General features: G+C 45.6%; 1 protein-coding gene across 1 annotated transcript in view; it reads right to left on the bottom strand.

Annotated features, from left to right (window-relative positions):
- The window catches only part of LOC124777215 (cytochrome P450 9e2-like), a 63009-nt gene extending 43821 nt beyond the window's left edge, over positions 1–19188 (bottom strand). Inside the window, exons 1-2 of the mRNA XM_047252532.1 lie at positions 19034–19188; positions 10951–11338 (exon numbers count right to left, since the gene is read on the bottom strand). Coding sequence (XP_047108488.1) covers positions 10951–11335 — 385 coding nt within the window. The 5' untranslated portion in view covers positions 11336–11338; positions 19034–19188. The remainder of the gene's footprint in view (positions 1–10950; positions 11339–19033) is intronic.
- Positions 19189–19961: the final 773 nt, after the last annotated feature.

Genomic DNA, 19961 nt, shown 5'->3' with positions numbered 1-19961 from the left:
TGACGGCCACCAGTGGCATAAGTCCTCCCCAGCAGCCGGGCGTAGGGCTTCACGATCCTCCTCTGTCCCGGAGACTGAATTGGTGAAGCCTTCCCCGCCGGTGAAACCCAAGGTTCAGTGAGAGAAGTCCAAGAGAAAGACCTCTAAGGCTAAAGAACTTGCGGTGGCACCAACCCCACCGCACCTTTCGCGCTCTGCGTCTGAGGATGAAGTCGAGATTCTAGCGTCCGCTGAGGACCTTGATCTCGCTGGTCCCTCAGACGCCATGGATGCCTCTCGTCCGGGTACTGAATCGGTGGCAGTGAGTGAACAAGCGGCGTAAATTGCCTTCCCAGTCCTTTCACGCCTTTCTCAGCCATGGACAATACCATCCTCCAGTGGAACTGCGGCGGTTTTTTCCACCATTTAGCTGAGCTCCGCCAACTTCTCAGCCTTCGCCCTTTCTTCTGCATTGCTCTCCAGGAAACTTGGTTTCCGGCGATGCGAACCCCCGCCCTCCGTGGCTATCGGGGTTATTACAAGAACCGAGCAGCTTATGAAAGGGTGTCTGGTGGCGTCTGCATTTATGTCCTTCACACTCTGCACAGCGAGTCTGTCCCTCTCCAGACGCCTTTAGAGGCTGTCGCTGTACGCGTGTGGACGCCACAGGCTGTTACCGTCTGCAGTCTTTACATTCCACCGGATGGTGATGTCTCGCAGCATGTCCTGGCTGCACTGGTCGCCCAATTGCCGCCACCTTTCTTGCTATTGGGCGACTTCAACGCTCATAACCCTCTGTGGGGTGGGTCAGTGGCAACAGGTCGAGGCGCCATCATTGAGCATTTATTGTCGCAGCTCGATCTCTCGCTGTTAAATGATGGTGCCTTCACACACTTCAGTGTGGCGCATGGCACCTACTCCGCCATTGACCTTTCAATCTGTAGCCATAGCCTCTTACCGTCTGTCCAATGGAGTGTGCATGACGACCTGTGTGGTAGTGACCATTTTCCGATTTTTTTGTCACTACCACAGCGCCACTCTTCTGGGCGCCCTAGCAGATGGGCTATGAATAAGGCTGACTGGGACTTGTTCTCCTCCACTGCCGCTTTTGAGCCTCTCTCTACCGATGACATTGATGCGGTGGTTCAATCGGTCACCACCGGCATCGTTACTGCCGCCGAATCTGCCATTCCCCATTCCTGTGGGTCCCCTCGGCGGAAGGCTGTGCCTTGGTGGTCGCCTGAGATCGCTGAAGCGATTAAAGATCGCCGGCGGGCGCTCCAGCGTCACAAGCGACACCCCTCCCTCGACCACCTTATCGCCTTCAAACGGCTGCGTGCGCGGGCCCGCCTCCTTATCCGCCAAGGCAAGAAGGAGTGCTGGGAGCGGTATGTGTCCACCATTGGCCTCCATGTCACTCCCTCGCAGGTCTGGGCCAAGATTCGACGCGTCTACGGCTATCGGCCACCTGCCAGCGTCCCTGCGCTCTCACTGAATGGAGCAGTTTGTACTGACTCCGACGTCATTGCCAATCGCTTAGCAGAGCATTTTGCTATGAGTTCCGCTTCTGCGAATTACCCCCAGGCCTTCCGCTCCATTAAAGAGCGGATGGAACGTCGGAGCCTTTCGTTTCGCACCAACCACCCAGAATCTTACAATGCTCCATTTAGTGAGTGGGAATTTCGCAGTGCCCTCGCTGCTTGCCCTGATACCGCTCCTGGGCCAGATGGCATCCACTGTCAGATGCTGAAACACCTTTCAGTGGACTGCCAGCGGCGCCTTCTCGATCTTTACAACCGTCTTTGGGTCGAGGGGGAGTTTCCGTCGCAATGGCGGGAAGGCATTGTCATCCCCGTTTTGAAACCTGGAAAGAACCCTCTGGAGGTGGACAGCTACCGTCCCATTAGCCTCACCAACGTTCTTTGCAAGTTGCTTGAACGGATGGTGAGCCGGCGCTTGCATTGGGTACTGGAGTCTCGGGGCCTTCTGGCTCCGTCTCAGGGTGGGTTCCGTAAAGGCCGCTCCGCCACCGACAATCTGGTGAGCCTGGAGTCGGCCATCCGTACTGCCTTTTCCCGCCGTCAGCACCTGGTCGCTGTCTTTTTCGACATGCGGAAGGCGCACGATACGACGTGGCGTCATCACATTCTTTCTACGCTCCACGGATGGGGTCTTCGGGGTCCTCTGCCGATTTTTATCCGCAATTTTCTGTCGTGTCGTACCTTCCGCGTGCAAGTCGCGGCCTCGTATAGTTCCTCCCGAGTCCAGGAGAACGGTGTGCCACAGGGCTCTGTTTTAAGTGTCTGTCTGTTTTTAATAGCCATTAACGGGCTTGCTGCGGCCGTGGGAAATTCTGTCTCCGCTTCCCTGTATGCTGACGACTTCTGCCTTTATTACAGCTCTACTGGCATTGCAGCTGTTGAACGTCAGCTACAGGGCGCTATCCGTAAGGCGCAGTCTTGGGCTGTAGCGCATGGGTTTCAGTTTTCGGCAGCCAAGACCTGCGTTATGCATTTCTGCCGGTGCCGAACAGTCCATCCTGAGCCGCGGCTTTATCTTGCCGACGAACTCCTTGCTGTGGTGGAGACCCACAGGTTTTTGGGGGTGGTTTTCGATGCCCGGTTGACTTGGCTGCCTCATATCCGGCAGCTGAAACAGACGTGTTGGCGGCATCTAAACGCTCTGCGATGCTTGAGCAACACCCACTGGGGCGCCGACCGCTCTACACTGTTGCGGCTCTACCAGGCGTTAATCCAGTCCCGTCTGGATTATGGGAGCCTGGCTTATGGCTCAGCATCCCCATCTGCGTTACGGGTGCTGGACCCGATTCTCCACAGCGGGATACGCCTTGCCACTGGTGCTTTCCGCACCAGCCCTGTGGACAGCGTACTAGTGGAGGCAGGTGTACCTCCGCTGCGGTTCCGACGCCAACGTTTGCTGGCCGCTTATGCTGCCCATGTTCTAAGCTCGCCCGGGCATCCAAACTATCGTCTCCTGTTCCTGCGGTCGGTCGTCCGTATGCCAGAACGTCGGCCCCGGTCTGGTTGTACAATAGCGGTCCGCGTCAAGGAGCTTCTCTCTGGGCTCCAGGGTTTCACTGTTCCACCTCCTTTCCGGGCTACTTTGCATACACCCCCATGGTGTGTTCGTCGCCCTAGCCTTCGGCTCGACTTGGCACAGGGCCCTAAGGACTCAGTCCCTCCAGAGGCCTTCCGCCGCCGCTTGTATTCTATCCTGGCCACGTATCAGGGCTCTGGTGTTGTTTACACTGACGGTTCGATGGTTGCTGGTCGTGTCGGATATGCGCTCACTCTAGGGGACCTTTCCGAACAACGTTCCTTGCCGGATGGCTGCCGCGTTTACACTGCTGAACTGGTCGCCATCTTTCGTGCCCTAGAGTATATCCGCTCCTGCTCAGGTGAGTCCCTGTGATCTGTAGTGATTCCCTGAGCGGTTTACGAGCTCTCGACCAGTGTTTCCCTCGTTCTCGTTTGGTAATGGCTATCCACGAGTCTCTGCATACTCTCGCCTGTTGCGGCCGCTCTGTGGTCTTTGTGTGGACCCCTGGTCATGTCGGTATCCCGGGTAACGAACATGTTGACCGCCTGGCGAAAGAGGCCACCAGTCAGCCATCTCTGGACGTTGGCCTCCCAGAGACTGATTTGCGGGCAGTCTTCCGCCGCAAAATCTTGGCGCTATGGGACGATGAATGGCGCGAACTGCCAATGCACAATAAACTCCGTGCTGTCAAGGAGACGACGGCTGTGTGGCGGTCATCTCTGCGAGCCACTCGCAGGGACTCAGTGGTTCTTTGCCGGCTCCGCATTGGCCACTCCCGGCTGACACACAGTTATTTACTGCGCCGGGAGGACCCTCCTCTCTGTCGCTGTGGGGCAGCTTTGACAGTGGCCCACATTTTGCTGGCCTGCCCCCTTTTAGCAGTGGTCAGGCAGACATTTGCGCTGCCTGCTACGCTCCCTGCCCTTTTAACAGACGACTCCACTATGGCTGACTTAGTTTTACGTTTTCTTCGGGCAGGGGGATTTTATCATTTACTCTGAGTGTTTCTGTTTTATTTTATTGTTTTGTGTTGACTCTGGCCTTTGGCCTATGATTTTCCACTGGTTTTTTAATGTGTTTCTAAGTGGTTGGCTTTTCCTTATTTATTTCTATGGTCGGCCAACCACCGTCACACTCTGTGTGGTTTTAGTTCGTTTTGTCTTATCCTTGTCTCCGTCTCTCTTGTTCTGTATCGTCTGTGATCTCTTCTGTTCCTCTTTTTTTATTCTCTGTGGGTGTTCTTTGTCTTTGGAAAAAGGGACCGTTGACCATGGCAGTCTGGTCCCTTTCATCCCCCAAACCAACCAACCTTTGTTTCGAATGCTTTGGCAGCTAACCACTAGGATTTTAACCTTGTAAGCCTTGCCACCATGTCTGTTTAACGAGGTTTAAAATCTTTTGTTCTCCTTCTTTGATCACTTTATATTTTGGTATAAGCATTTTTTGGCATTCGTCTGTTGTGTAGGCGGCTCAGTTGTATTAAGTTTTTTAATTGGTGTACTTTGCTCTTGAAGTTTTGGTAGTTTTTATGGTTATTTAAATTTGGCCTGAAGTTTTTATCATTTGTCTTTATCCTACGGTCTGGCAAACAGTGAGTGTGTGCGAATTATAATTAACATTTTTTACCATCACTGGTATTGTGCAGGATTCAAGTAAATTATTATTTAAATATTCTTAATTGGCTTTAAACTAATTTAACCTCTGCAAAATAAATTCGTATGTTTTACCAGTGAATGCACTGTGCCAAATCCCCATTGATTTAGCCATTGCTCGTTTTCCTTTTGGCCAAATTAAGAGGCCGTATTTTCACGTGTAATGTTTAGTTAAATCATCAGCTGTGCGAGTGAGGGCAGCCTCACCGAAAATAATTCTCCAGAAGGAAGAAGTAGGACCCAGTTTTTTTTGTAGCATAGTTGAGTAGTGTATTGTAGCCACACAATGTACAGCAGTTCCTGGTTGTTCCACTTGTCCTAACAGTGTGTGGCAGTAGCGTTTGTACTTACATCTTAAGTAAGTTTTGATCAATGCAGCATTTACCTCAGTGCTCAAAATCTCGAAAACATAGTTCTGTCTGAGACCCATATTGTTCTTAACTAAATCGTGTAAAGGCCGAATTTACGTTTGGATTCGTGCCTCTATAGAATCCTATGGCACAAAACACTGGCTTCCGAATCAGATCACAAAATATATTCACCTATCATTGAAAGGCCCTCATTTGAACGCTAGGCTAGCTGTGGCGCACGTCACGTTATAAGTGAGGTGACAAGTGGTTTCATGTGTTTTCCTGATGGCCATCGAGCGTTATATTCAACAGTTTTTTTGCTACACACGACCAGTTCCATCTCTTCAAAACTGATCTATTTTGACAGTCATTGGTGAACTCCGGATGGTATCGTATCCTTGTACAACGAGAAACGAGCTACAAGATCTTCATTCACAAGTTATTCGTTGTCACAATCTCTGATGACGTGTGCATTAAGACCAGTGAAGTGCCCAACCTATTAGTTGTGTGCAGATTAAAGTGAGCGTTTCAAGCAGTAAAAATATTAAAACTTTATGGCAGTAAACGACTTATAAGCGAATTCTTCTGTGAAAAAATGTCAAATTTTTTCTTAAAAAAGTTAAGACAAGCCCAGCAAGTAGCAACGTTCATACAAGCACAGTAACAGCGTCACAGAACCTGCATAAGTCAAGGAACAGTAGACAAAAATTAATGTCACATTTGGCCGAGCGGTTCTAGGCGCTTCAGTCCGGTATCGCGCGACTGCTACGGTCGCAGTATCGAATCCTGCCTCGGGCATGGATGTGTGTGATGTCCTTAAATTAGTTAGGTTTAAGTAGTTCTAAGTTCTAGGGGACTGATGACCTCAGATGGTGAGTCCCATTGTGCTCAGAGCCATTGAACCATTTATTAAAATGTCACATTAAAATTGTCGGGTGAACCGTTAAGCATGTTGAAATTATTCAGTCGGCAGAGCACTGTTCTAAAAAACACAATCTGATTCCAAATCCTAGCCTAAAGATCTAACATGTAATGTTGATTAGAGCAGTAGATGTTGTCCACTGCTTCACACTGAATCCGAGTGTAGTCAGTAGAACTAGGCAAGTCCTGGAATAACATAAGATTAGTAACGAGACAGAATTTCTGAGGAAAAGTCCTCACGCGATAAAGTCAGTAGTAAGTATCCGTATTAACGGAGTGTGCCGGTTGGTTTGAATTCGCGCCTTAGCCAGCGACGGAAATAGTTGCTTTCGCTACTTCGCGGTTCGTTTGTCAGCCGTGTTTTGCACGCTTATATGGGACGGCGCTGTCGATGGCGGGTTTACCGCGCTACCTGTCGACCATATACGAAGTTCCGGACAGGTCTGTGCAATTCGTTGTTGAGTGGTGTTGTCCATCCCGAGTGTTCACTGGTTTGTTGCAGATGATGACATTGTTGACGGCGAAGTGGTTATATGTGTTCTAATTGCCGAGATACGACTTGGCAATTGCACACCTCTAATACAAGAAGATGAACTTTGCACGGCACACCGCCGCAGTAAGGAGTCTGCTTTGCTTCGGCGTGGAGTATTTCCAGTAAGGACTAAGTGTAACTAAGGTTGGTTTCTGCCTAGCTGGTTGCTTGCTATCGACGACGGATATTAGGAGTGGTCCATTATTAAGTTTTATATTAGTTAGACTGTATTTTCTAAAATCGGTGAAACGCTGGTGTAAAGTTTCCGAAGGACGTCAGCCTCTCTCACCATCTCGGCCAGCACTGCTTTTTTCTGGGTGAAGAGGCTCAAATAGACCTGTAGTTCGGAAAAAATGTCATTTCAAAATCTTTAATTGCATTAACCGGTTTTAGTTTTATATTCTGGAAAGTTACGGTTCAACTTTTTTTCATTTTTTCAGTTTTTGTCTTTTGCCCACTCTCAGTTCGATTACTACCTTTGCATTTTTTCTCGTTGATAGCTTTCGTTGTAATGAAAGTTCGAGTCCTTACGAGACACACTGCAGTAATTCCTACATTCCTGGATAGTTTTTATTTATGTCCTTTAACCCAACAAAATGAACTGCTGTGCTATTGTTGAAATTCTTTTCAATTTCAAAGCGAATTCCATAAATATTTCAGTTAGCGGTCATTAAAGATCCACTTGAAATTGTTTGAAACAAGTTCTTTCCTGAAACATTTAAGTGATCAGTTATTTCACAACATAAATGTGCTAATTAACGTTTAAACTTATAAGCAAAATATCCTGCAATCGTCTTTAACTGCTCTATATTTTTCTTCAATGTGATGCTTCCTATTAGATGCAATTCTCAAATATGTTTTCCACCTCTCAAACCGTGTCTGCAACTTTTTTTCTATCGTATTCAGTTCCCTTTACACAATAAGTGTCTTGCTTCTCGGAAGATGACGCTTCTGTAGTCATAGTCCGTGCTTCCGCCAGTATATGAACAGTTAATGTATCAAAATCTTTCTCATTGTTTGATGTGATGCATTGCGGCTCAAAATCAAAGTCTTAATTCTTTGGGGAACGGTGCTAGGCAAAGAATGGTCATAGATAGGCAACGGAAAGTTGCAGCCTTTGCAATATCTTCAGGTGACCAGTTAATACCCTGTCCTTTCACGACCATTTGTTGACAGCCACAAAAAGAGCTCTGAATCACTTCCTGAACATGTTTTAATTTCATGCAACTCAAGGCTACAGCGAGGGACGATACTGTAAATGTGCATGCTTTTGTTCAAGGCCCTGTAGTAGTTGCTGCGTGGAGAGGCCGTCCACATACCGACCAAGAAGTGGATGTCACGCGGCAATCACCGTTGATTCGCAGTTCCGAATATTAACAGCAATCAGCTGTAGAACGGAATGACAATGGAAATTTGAGCCGGATCGGTACTCGTAGCCGGATTGCAGCCTTGCGTGTCCGAAGGAACTTTGCATCGTAATTCAGAATAACACAGGCACTGTAATATCACCCGTAGATTTACATCAGATTTTTGTTTCTGAATGTAATAAAGAAGAAGTATGTCAGATTGACCTTGGAAAAATTGATATCCAGCGTTCCACTCCCATTTCATCACTTACTGGTACAGAGGTGAGGTCCTTAGGAAATAAACGTGTACATAATCATTAGAGTAAAATCTTTGGGATATAAGGCGATTAAAAATGCGACAGAGTCATAAGGAAAGACTGACTCATAGGGGTTGCATAACGCCATACAGCCAGTGCATAAAGGGTCTGCAGTTAGCTAAATGATCCGATGTACTGTGAGCTCCGCCTAGCCAGCAGAAGCAAACATACCACTATGGTGAGAAAGCAAGAGTTGCGTGAAAAAGGGACGGTCCGCGGAACACACTGCGTCACTGGAAGCCAATGAGATGCCTAGAATTAGACGAGATATAATAAGACAAAGAGCAGATCTCTCCCTTGTGAAACACACAAGATCAGAAGGGGTAACGTGCGTCCAATGAAAAGCAAGGAGCACTGGACATCACACCACGCCAGAAACAGGCGAGGTTTAAGAAGAAATTTGGCAGAACCACAAGACACAGCCCTCATGGTCAGTCGGACACTTTCTGAACTTGGTCAGCGTCTCAGTTACGCTCTAAGCTCTCAGTCCCAAGTTTTCTCAGCCTAGGGTCAATCGGAGAACAGCTCAGAATCCAGACTGCATTTACTCAGATAGTTTATCTTCAGTGCCTGATGCTCGTGTAAACTTAGGGAACTTTGACCGCAATAATGGATCACTCAGTCTTCAGAAGAAGGAAGTGTGATTCTGTAGGGAATTGTGTGATGGAGAAGGGCAGATATATCAATTGGAGGAAATGGACCGTGATCCTAGATAACAGAACGCAGCATGTCATTCTCAATGGAGAGAGGTCTTCCGAAGTAAGAGTGATTTCAGGTGTGCTGCAGGGGAGTGTCATAGGACCGTTTCTGTTCACAGTATACATAAATGACCTTCTGGATGACATCGGAAGTTCACTGAAGCTTTTTGCAGATGATGCTGTGGTGTATCGAGAGGTTGTAACAATGGAAAATTGTATTGAAATGCAGGAGGATCTGCAGCGAATTGACGCATGGTGCATTGAATGGCAATTGGATCTCAATGTAGACAAGTGTAATGTGCTGCGAATACATAGAAAGATAGATCCCTTACCATTTAGCTACAAAATAGCAGGTCAGCGACTGGAAGCAGTTAGTTCCATAAATTATCTGGGAGTACGCATTAGGAGTGATTTAAAATGGAATGATCATATAAAGTTGATCGTCGGTAAAGCAGATGCCAGACTGAGATTCATTGGAAGAATCCTAAGGAAATGCAATCCGAAAACAAAGGAAGTAGGTTACACTACACTTGTTTGCCCACTGCTTGAATACTGCTCAGCTGTGTGGGATCCGTACCAGATAGGGTTGATAGAAGAGATAGAGAAGATCCAACGGAGAGCAGCGCGCTTCGTTACAGGATCATTTAGTAATCGCGAAAGCGTTACGGAGATCATAGATAAACTCCAGTGGAAGACTCAGCAAGAGAGACGCTCAGTAGCTCGGTAAGGGCTTTTGTTGAAGTTTCGAGAACATACCTTCACCGAGGAGTCAAGCAGTATATTGCTCCCTCCTACGTATATCTCGCGAAGAGACCGTGAGGATAAAATCAGAGAGTTTAGAGCCCACACAAAAGCATACCGACAATCCTTCATTCCACGAACAATACGAGACTGGAATAGAAGGGAGAACTGATAGAGGTACTCAAGGTACCCTGCGCCACACACCGTCAGGTGGCTTGCGGAGTATGGATGTAGATGTAGATGTAGATCCAGTAACCAGGGAGTTGAAAGTTGTAAGCCTAAATCGTTCAGATACCTCTGACAGTGGAATACGAGCTCCGGTACTGCTGTAGCTGAGACCGGTGGGGGCGACTTTCCGAGGTGGTAGTGGGGACCAAAACAGAAAAAAAAGGCTGTTGAACATGAGCACCAAAATGCATACCCTCAGAGTTATGAGGACTTTTTCATTTTCGATACTGTCAAACACTACTCTTCTACTGGTCTAGAGCCCTTAGATCTTAAGGTATTCACCTTAGAACCTATATTTACTGATCATATTTTCCTTGTTTTGGTCCATACCACCACATAGCAAAAATATGAAGCAAAGATGTTGCAGTAGATGAGATATTTCACAGTATCTAAAATTAATAAGTGCTCATAGTCCTTAAGATATGAATTGTAGAGGCCATGTTTATTAGGAATTTTTTTTCTTTTTTCTGTTCATACTACCACCTCTGAAATTCGCGTATGCTACAATCTTAGCAACAGCTGCACCGTTATGTGTAGTTCACTGTCACACGTATCAATGATTTTCGCTTATAACTTTCGACTTGGTCGTTGCCTCAAATTGATGCATTTATCCTCCTCCATAATCCCTGAAAGTTTTTTACATCACTGCATCATCCTGTATAAAATGTCGGAACTGAATGGTTATCACTGTCTCTGTGCTTGCACTTGACAGTTCTTGCGAGAACATGGCAGCTGGTAGACATACTTATTGCCAGCTGTAGGCGTCATCCGTCAGAATAGTGATCCTGATTTTTCAGGCCTATCTGAATAATTGTAATACTGTTTTACTCTCCAGAGTGCTCGTCCCATTCTTGGTGTGTACCTCACCAGCGCATTACTAAAGGGACTTGAAGACACCTTTTAACGACTCCCTCACATTTGGCCAAACGGGTGATTTTTGTCTGTGACCCTCGCTCGGATCAGGACGAAAATGTGGCCAGTATGTTTTTATAAGTCTAAACCAGCTTGAAAGACTTCACGGCTACTGTTCTTAAGTTTATATGACACGAAAAACTTTCGTAGCAATGGAAGTTATTCTTATAAACGATGGGAACTGAAAGAAAGGAATTGCCGTTATTAATTTTACCGTTCAAGGAGATTAACATCTTCTGCAGCAGATTGTCGTTCCTGTCAGCGTTGATCATGTCGTTATGGTCGGTAAAGTGATCAAAATCCTTGACGGTAATGGTGCGAATGATCTCTGGATCCGTCACCATGACGAAGGGCATCCCGAAGAAGTAGACTCCCGCGTAGTGATGTTTCCGGAACCTGTTGTACAGTGCGATCAAGAGATCTGTCCGAGACTTCCTGCCGAGCGCCATGTCCAGCATGTTTCCGACGAAGGGCAGAGGCGTTGCGTGGGGCAGGCCGCGGCGCGAGAAGTGCGTGTGGAAGCGGTACCAGCGGAGGGCGGCCAGCACCAGCACGCCCGACACCACAGACCAGCACAGCGTCCACCAGTCCGGGACCATGCTCTGGAACAAGTGTGCGAGAAACGGCCGTGTTAGTCTGTTCCAGCGTACACGAACATTGACAAGGGTTCGAAAGCACTCCCGTAACAAAAACTTCATTTCTGGAGCTTGTTTCTCCTTATAAGATATCAAGTTGTAAAAGACATTATGACGACATTCACTCAGTAACCATAACACCGTAGTGGACTCGGTTTTACCAGTACTCTGTAGCTTGGAGAGCCCAAATTATTCTGACAAACGTGACAGGAACTGTTACATAAGCACAAGCTGATTCCTGATTAATATTGAAAGGTGGCGAACCTGTTGGTGTCGTCGACTTTCACATTACTGATATTTGATGCAAATTATATATGTGAAATATGGATCGAATTAATACGTTTTAAAAATAGCATATTCGTTTATTTTTGTTGAAGATTATCCGATAGTGATTGCCACTACTTTAAGTACTTGTAGGCGTTTTATTTCTTGAGAATTTCGTTTGGCTCAGCTAGCATTTTCACAGACAGCAGATCAAATTTGGCGATGGGCACCATTAACTTAATGCGGGTTGTAAAAGGTGACGCTGATGGGAGGTAGGATAGCATTCACCGAAGGCTGTTGGGTCTACTGGGCACGATCAATGACGGGTACCGTTCGCCGGGTGCAAGTCTTTTGATTTGACGCCACTTCGGCGACTTGCGCGTCGATGGGGATGAAATGATGATGATTAGGACAACACAACACCCAGTCCCTGAGCGGAGAAAATCTCCGACCCAGCCGGGAATCGAACCCGGGCCCTTAGGATTGACATTCTGTCGCGCTGACCACTTTTTTTTTCTTTTTTAAGCTCATTCTGTTCGCTTTTGTTCGTTGCGTCTGCTCGGGGCGGACGTCGTAAGACATCCCTTTAAGTTCGTTGATGATCGATTAACTCAGTTTTTTTATTACAGAGGGCACGTAACCGTCTGACCGAACACGCTGCCGACACCACTCAGCTACCGGGCTCGATGTGGGGACGCCCGCTGGAAGCCGACACAATGCAGACAGCAGGCAACGCTGCAGGCGTCTGGACGGGCTCAGAGGAGTCTTCGCAATCCCGCACGAGGCGGCCGCCGCTCCCGTGTTCCCAAGGCGTTTTTCTGCGGTGAGGGCGTTGCAAAGTAGAGTAATGGTCGCAGAAGGCGGGCAGCTACGGGCCTTGGGCGGAGAATGCAGAGAAGACGACATCAATCCTCCAGTAGGAGAGCAATGTACCGGTGGCAGGCTGTGTGAAAGCTACAGGTATTTATGGCTATATACTCTCGGAACAACAAGGCAGGCGAGGTGTGAGGTGAGACTGCAACTTTTTCATCCCAAAAACAGCTGTATTTGGCCCCTCATATACATAAAACGAATACGAGTCTCAGAAGGGTTGCGAGAAACTTGCTGTAACACAATACCGCGCTCCTTTGAGGCACCGACAGGACAGAGCCAAAACAAATTGGTTTCTTCCGTTGTAGGCCTCTGGGCGCAAAAAGCCGGGAATTTCGTTGTTCAGCCAGGTCTGATGTAGTAGTTGTGGAAAATTATTGAGAAGTGGGAGGACGCTCCAAGAGAATTTACAGTTGTAATTGGATGACTGCTCATTAGAGCCTAGCACTGTCTCTCGAAGAAGGGGCGGATGTTACGAGGGAAGACAGAAGGGACTAAGGACACTTCTTCCGCTGCTACTGAGAGGACCACTTTGAATTCTGCTCGCACAATGTGTGAGAAGTAGTCATTTCATTTTGCAGCTCCAACTGGAGGATGATGGAAGTTTGCCTTAGATAGCTTTTCGCGATTCAGAGGCATAACAGCCGATACAGTGGCCACTGACTCCAGCGCTGGCGGACAACGCAACCTGCTGATTTTTGTTCTAAAGAAAAGGTGAGATCTACACTCGGCTTCGTCTTGTGCAGGTCGCAATGTACTCAGTAAACCTTAGAGTGTTAATGTACAGGAGAAAGACACCCTTCTGGCATGCCTGATTTTTCGGACTCAAATTTTGCAAATCACTATCATCAAACCGCAGAAACCGTTCAGTGTGTTAATAATGTAGTAACCAAACTATTCGGTTCCTTGTCTTGAATTTCCGCCAGCCATATTTTCTGGTACCTCTTTCATATTCTTGTGTCAAATTGTCAGTGATTAGAATGTTATTAAACATCTTCGTGTTGTATTTCAGTCCAACTACCGCACTCGTTTTGTGTGCCGACTTATAATAAACAACAGAACTTACGTAACTTTGACTTTCATCAGATATCTATCTCATCTGGTCACAAAATTAAATTACAGTGCCACTATTCCACCATCCTTTTGAAGTCTGTAGAGCCACTATTTAGGATTAATTAAAAACCTTTGTGTAACAAATCATAGTTTAGTCTTCATTGGGCATCTATGTACTGATTCAGGTTAGTTACCTAAAGGCGTAGGTGGTGGGTAGTATAGTATGCAGTGTGCTTCAAAAAGATTAATCCAAATTCACAATGGGATTTTTTATCTCAGTTGTTGTTGTTGTGGTCTTCAGTCCTGAGACTGGTTTGATGCAGCTCTCCATGCTACTCTATCCTGTGCAAGCCTCTTCATCTCCCAGTACCTACTGCAACCTACATCCTTCTGAATCTGCTTAGTGTATTCGTCTCTTGGTCTCCCTCTACGATTTTTACCCTCCACACTGCCCTCCAATACTAAACTGGTGATCCCTTGATGCCTCAGAACATGTCCTACCAACCGATCCCTTCTTCTGGTCAAGTTGTGCCACAAACTTCTCTTCTCCCCAATCCTATTCAATACTTCCTCATTAGTTATGTGATCTACCCATCTAATCTTCAGCATTCTTCTGTAGCACCACATTTCGAAAGATTCTATTCTCTTCTTGTCCAAAATACTTATCGTCCATGTTTCACTTCCATACATGGCTACACTCCATACAAATACTTTCAGAAATGACTTCCTGACACTTAAATCAATACTGGATGTTAACAAATTTCTCTTCTTCAGAAATGCTTTCCTTGCCATTGCCAGTCTACATTTTATATTCTCTCTACTTCAACAATCAACAGTTATTTTGCTCCCCAAATAGCAAAACTCCTTTACTACTTTAAGTGACTCATTTCCTAATCTAATTCCCTCAGCATCACACGACTTAATTCGACTTCATTCCATTGTCCTCGTTTTGCTTTTGTTGATGTTCATCTTATATCCCCCTTTCAAGACACTATCCACTCCGTTCAACTGCTCTTCCAAGTCCGTTGCTGTCTCTGACAGAATTACAATGTCATCGGCGAACCTCAAAGTTTTTATTTCTTCTCCATGGATTTTAATACCTACTCCGAATTTTTCTTTTGTTTCCTTCACTGCTTGCTCAGTATACAGATTGAATAACATCGGGGAGAGGCTACAACCCTGTCTCACTCCCTTCCCAACCACTGCTTCCCTTTCATGTCCCTCGACTCTTATAACTGCCATCTGGTTTCTGTACAAATTGTAAATAGCTTTTCGCTCCCTGTATTTTACCCCTGCCACCTTCAGAATTTGAAAGAGAGTATTCCAGTCAACATTGTCAAAAGCTTTCTCTAAGTCTACAAATGCTAGAAACGTAGGTTTGCCTTTCCTTAATCTAGCTTCTAAGATAAATCGTAGGGTCAGTATTGCCTCACGTGTTCCGATATTTCTACGGAAGCCAAACTGATCTTCCCCGAGGTCGGCTTCTATCAGTTTTTCCATTCGTCTGTAAAGAATTCGCGATAGTATTTTGCAGCCGTGACTTATTAAACTGATAGTTCGGTAATTTTCTCATCTGTCAACACCTGCTTTCTTTGGGATTGGAATTATTGTATTCTTCCTGAAGTCTGAGGGTATTTCACCTGTCTCATACATCTTGCTCACTAGATGGTAGAGTTTTGTCACGACTACCTCTCCCAAGGCTGTCAGTAGTTCTAATGGAACGTTGTCTACTCCCGGGGCTTTTATCTCAGTGAAGAAACGAAATTGGGGTAAATTTAAACTTACACAAAAGACCAAAAGTTTCTAATTACTAAGTGACATTGTCAAGGTGGGGAGAAGCGACCTCAAACATATTTCTACTATCAAAAATATTTTTAAAAAATTGTACGAAACTTTAAATTGTCTTGATCACAATTAGATAACAATAATAAAATAAATAGTTTCGGTCGGAAAACTTCAATCATCTTCATATCTGAAAGATAATCAGACGGAAAGTTGTACTAAGTGACAAGGATTTCTGCGTTGATATTACAGAGAAATTTTATCACAGTAACTGGAGAGATAAAACATACCCAATTCGGCGAGAAATTAGTGTAGCCGTAAGTGAAATGGACAGAACACAATAGAATAGCAGAAATCATTCCCACCAAAAATATATAAAATGAACACTTGTGTACCACAGTGGAATCTCACGAATGAGATATGTGCATATCAACAGAAGAGCAAGAAAGTGCTTCTATACCCATAAAAGGAAACAGAAACGTGGCTCAGGATTTACCGAAATAAAATATAGAATAGTCTGTTATTCTAAATGGAGAAGTTGTTATTGCCATTAGATCGTCCTTTTCGGATTTCGATGGCGTCTTCAGTAACGCAGTCCTTGAAGTAGGAGAATTGACAGAGTATTTTTGTTTTTTTTGTAGTCCATAGTATGGAGAGTCTTTATACAATGGTCAGACACGGCTGATTCAGTGGCCTGGCGTAATTCGGTGTGGCGCTTGTGTTCGCGGCACCTCTCTTCTACAGTGCGGACTGTCTCCCCAGTGTATGATTTTCCGCACTGACAGGGAATTTGATAAACGCCTCGTTTTCTAAGGCCTAGGTCATCTTTCACTGACCCCAGTAGAGTCAAGGTTTTTGCTGGTCTTGAACTCTATTGCCGTCGGTGACCTTTGTGTCGGTACGCCACTGGTGTTTTTATTTTAGGGGTGAAAATGATGAACCCAACTGTCATAACATGACACAATTTTTTCAAGGAACTTTTCATCCTCACGCTAAAAACGCTAAAGAAACCCGCAGGTGTCCAGTCCCCTCTGTTCCATGTCAGGAGTGAACACTGAGACACGCACTTAATGCACCCAGTTTTCTGTACCACAGTTGTGCAGTGATGGACTGTACACGCTCTCGTGATATGTCACACTTAGCTGAGAGCTGTGTCTGTGTCACTTCTGAGATGAGTTGATCAACCAGATTCCGATGAGTATCGTCGGTTGCCGTACGTAGTCGTCAACCCCGAGCTCCGTCACAGACACACAGGTGAGCACCATCGATTCCTTTGTTACGAGCTCTAACAATCCAACGTCGCTCACTATATTTTTTGTCGATGCAGTCACTCAGCTTCCGTTATTCTATGGATTTCAACTGGAGGCAGCATTCAGCGGTTAGAAACTAGATTACAACACGTTGTTTCTCACGCACCGACATATTTGTTGGACGCCGCCACGTTACACGCTGTAATTCGGAGCGCTCTAGAGGCAGACGACTGCAGTCTGCGTCAGCGCGGCGAGAAAGTCGGCCGAGTTATACGCATGACATGTGATACCTCAACCGATATTGAGAACAGAATAAAAAATTCGGAGTCAGCATGCCCTCCTACATTTTGAAATAGAAACTGCTGGAAACTAAAACAAATTACAATTTCGTGACAGATAAAATTTTTAAGAAACTTAGTTCATTTACAAGTATCGCTTGGTCCACGTAAAAGACCTTCTTATGTTTCAAGGTTGTTGCATGGCTTAACTGTCCACGTATTGTTACAGTTCTAAAAATAGATAGCATTTCACACTGTACGTACCTGAAACATTAGCAATGTGTTTCAGATATCTTTAATATACTCAGCACTTACTTACTTTGAACGCGAAATATTTACAAATGTTGCGCAAAACACAAAATCAGTCTAACAACAACAAATGTAGAAAATGGCGGACACTGCTTATGGTGCTCTCATTGCGCTTTCATTCATGTGGCTGTAAGGTCAGTCACTAGACTGAAGTACCGACCGAAAAAACTAGGTTCATCACTGCCCGCTATAGAAGAGCGTTGGAACTTAAATAGTGGCAACTATTTATTCACAACCGATACAAAGGAGTTACATGTTTGCACCTGTTACTGTCCTTCAAAGTAGTCACCAGCGTTGTGTAGAACCCGTTGCCCGTTGCCAGCGATATGGAAGGCGTAGTATACCGTTAGCAGAGCCTGTTCTGTTCATGGTGCGAATGGAGCGGTCTAAAATTATGATGATTCTCGATGTGATGGTGTTTTCCTAACGCATTACCTTCCTCCACGGCAGACCGTCAATGCACAGTATTACTGTTCGTTTTTGGAGCATCGCCTGCAACCAGCTTTGCCAAAGAAGCGGCGACGCTTTCTGCGCAACCCGCCCATCATGTTACACGAAAATGCACGGGCGCATACAGCGCAAGCTGTGGCTGCTCTGTTCGGTCGATGGGATTGGGAAGTACTGTACCATCCACCATACTCCCTGGGCTTAAGCCATTGTGACTTTGATTCCGAAGATGAAGAAACCACTTCGTGGCATTCGCTTCAGAACTGTTCCAGAGATTCGACAGGCAGTAGACCGCTCCATTCGCACCAACAACAAACAGGCTGTGCTAACGGTATACTACGCCTTACACATCGCTAGCAACGGGTTCTACACAACGCTGGTGACTACTTTGAAGGACAGTAACAGGTGCAAACATGTAACTCCTTTGTATCGGTTGTGAATAAATAGTTGCCACTATTTAAGTCCTAACCCTCGTAATAAGTAGCAGTAAGATGAAATTCAAAATTTCCCGTCATTAGAGTTGCGTCAGAAATGGGAGAAAGTTTCCCAGTACACAGCGAAGTCACATATCGATCATGATAACGTCGCGATACGGACTCGTAAAACTCTGCGGAGGGCCGGTTACAGTTTTCGCGAGTGTATACATCTGTTACCCATTTAGATTTTTATTTGAGACGAATATGTACTGGACGGACATTAATTAATAAAAAAACTCTTAATTGTGAAGGAAACATTTTGCTAAAGGCAAGTTGGTAACGAAAGCGTCTCGAATCGTCAGATTATGTAACTTTCATTGAGGTCGACAGAACGCGCTCTGAATGTGTTTTTTTACGGATTCTCTAGCAACTCAGCATTCCTATACTACGTTCTGTAGAAGACAATGCCACGTTACACAGCCAACCGAGTCCCCAACCACGTTTGGGTTTTTATATTGTTTCAGTAAGTTGCTTAATACTGGCACCCAATTTCCTTTCCTATCCTTCCCCCATTCAAGTTTGTGCTCTGTCTCGAACGTCTTCATCATCGATTGGTCGATAAGTAAACTTCTTCCTTCCACAGGCAAACTCCCAGAAGAATGCTCTACTAGTTAAGTGAAGCATTAATCACTTCTGCAAAGCTTTGATGTGTGATAATAGTGCTATTATTATTATTAATGTTTGTAGCTACTCGAAAATATTCAATATATAATTCTTCTTGAAATCAGTGAAAATAACGTTGTTCTCAATACACAGAGAACGTAATAGTCTTAAAAGCTTCTTTCATCAGTTATTGTCTAAGAGCCTTAACACGTCAATGCTACCTTATCTACTGTACACATACTTCAGTGTAAAGAAAAACAGACTTCATTGTTATTCTTCCCGCAAGTAGCAGGGATTTATATCCATATAATCTAGCCCAGTGCATCTTACCTTTTCTGCCAAAGTGTCTCCTGCACGCTTTTTCCAACAGTTACAGGGAGACTTGTAAGTTGGCAGCACAGTATAGCTCTAGCAACAGTAACAACACGTACTGCAGCGTAAGAACACACTGCACCAACCGCGGTGCACGCCTGAAACTGGCGGGGTTGCCCCGCACGAAGCGACTACCTGCTGATATGCATCGCACGAGTTGGCAGGGGGCGTGGGAGGGGGCGGCGGAGAGGCTGGTCTTACATCAGGAGGGACGTGTGCGCAGCGCAACAGAGTGCGAGCAGCCGATAAGATAAAGACTAACTGCGCTGATGTACGTGGGCTATCCCAACGCTGAAGCACCGGGGCCCTCAGTAACTCGCTCTGTGATTCATCTGCGCACTATCAACGGACTTTCACTAACATTGTGGGTGTAAATAGATCGTCCAGTGTAACCAGTCTTTGATGATTCCTAATCATTTTACAATAAACTGTAGTCTTCTACTGAACCGATGCGAACTGTTGATTCTATCGAACAAGTCTGCTGCAGAAGGTGTTGTTACATCTTATAACAGCGCTGAAGTAACAGTTTAGTCAGCGGGAGAGGAAAGTGGGACGAGTGTATAATAAAGAATATCCAGTGTTAACTTATTTCTAATTGCTCTTAGATGTGGTTAACAGTCAAGTGGCGTAATGTTTATGGTTATTGCTCACTGGTGAACAGGAAATCTGGATGCTGCATCTGGGAGTCTATATCACTACCGTCCAATACTGCTATTACCATAACCTAGAAGCTGGAGGCAGATCGTGAAATGGAACTATCTAGTTAAAGCTATTATGGTATAAAGCAACAGAGCACTGTTACCCACTCAAAGGAATTTTGTTGTGTTCACCGCGATGTACCAAACGGAGGAGGCTTTTCGGAAGTGGAACTCAGAATTATGTAAAT

Source organism: Schistocerca piceifrons, chromosome 2 (assembly GCF_021461385.2).
Source record: "Schistocerca piceifrons isolate TAMUIC-IGC-003096 chromosome 2, iqSchPice1.1, whole genome shotgun sequence".
Taxonomy (NCBI): Eukaryota; Metazoa; Arthropoda; class Insecta; order Orthoptera; family Acrididae; genus Schistocerca; species Schistocerca piceifrons.
This window is presented reverse-complemented; position numbering and strand designations above follow the sequence as displayed.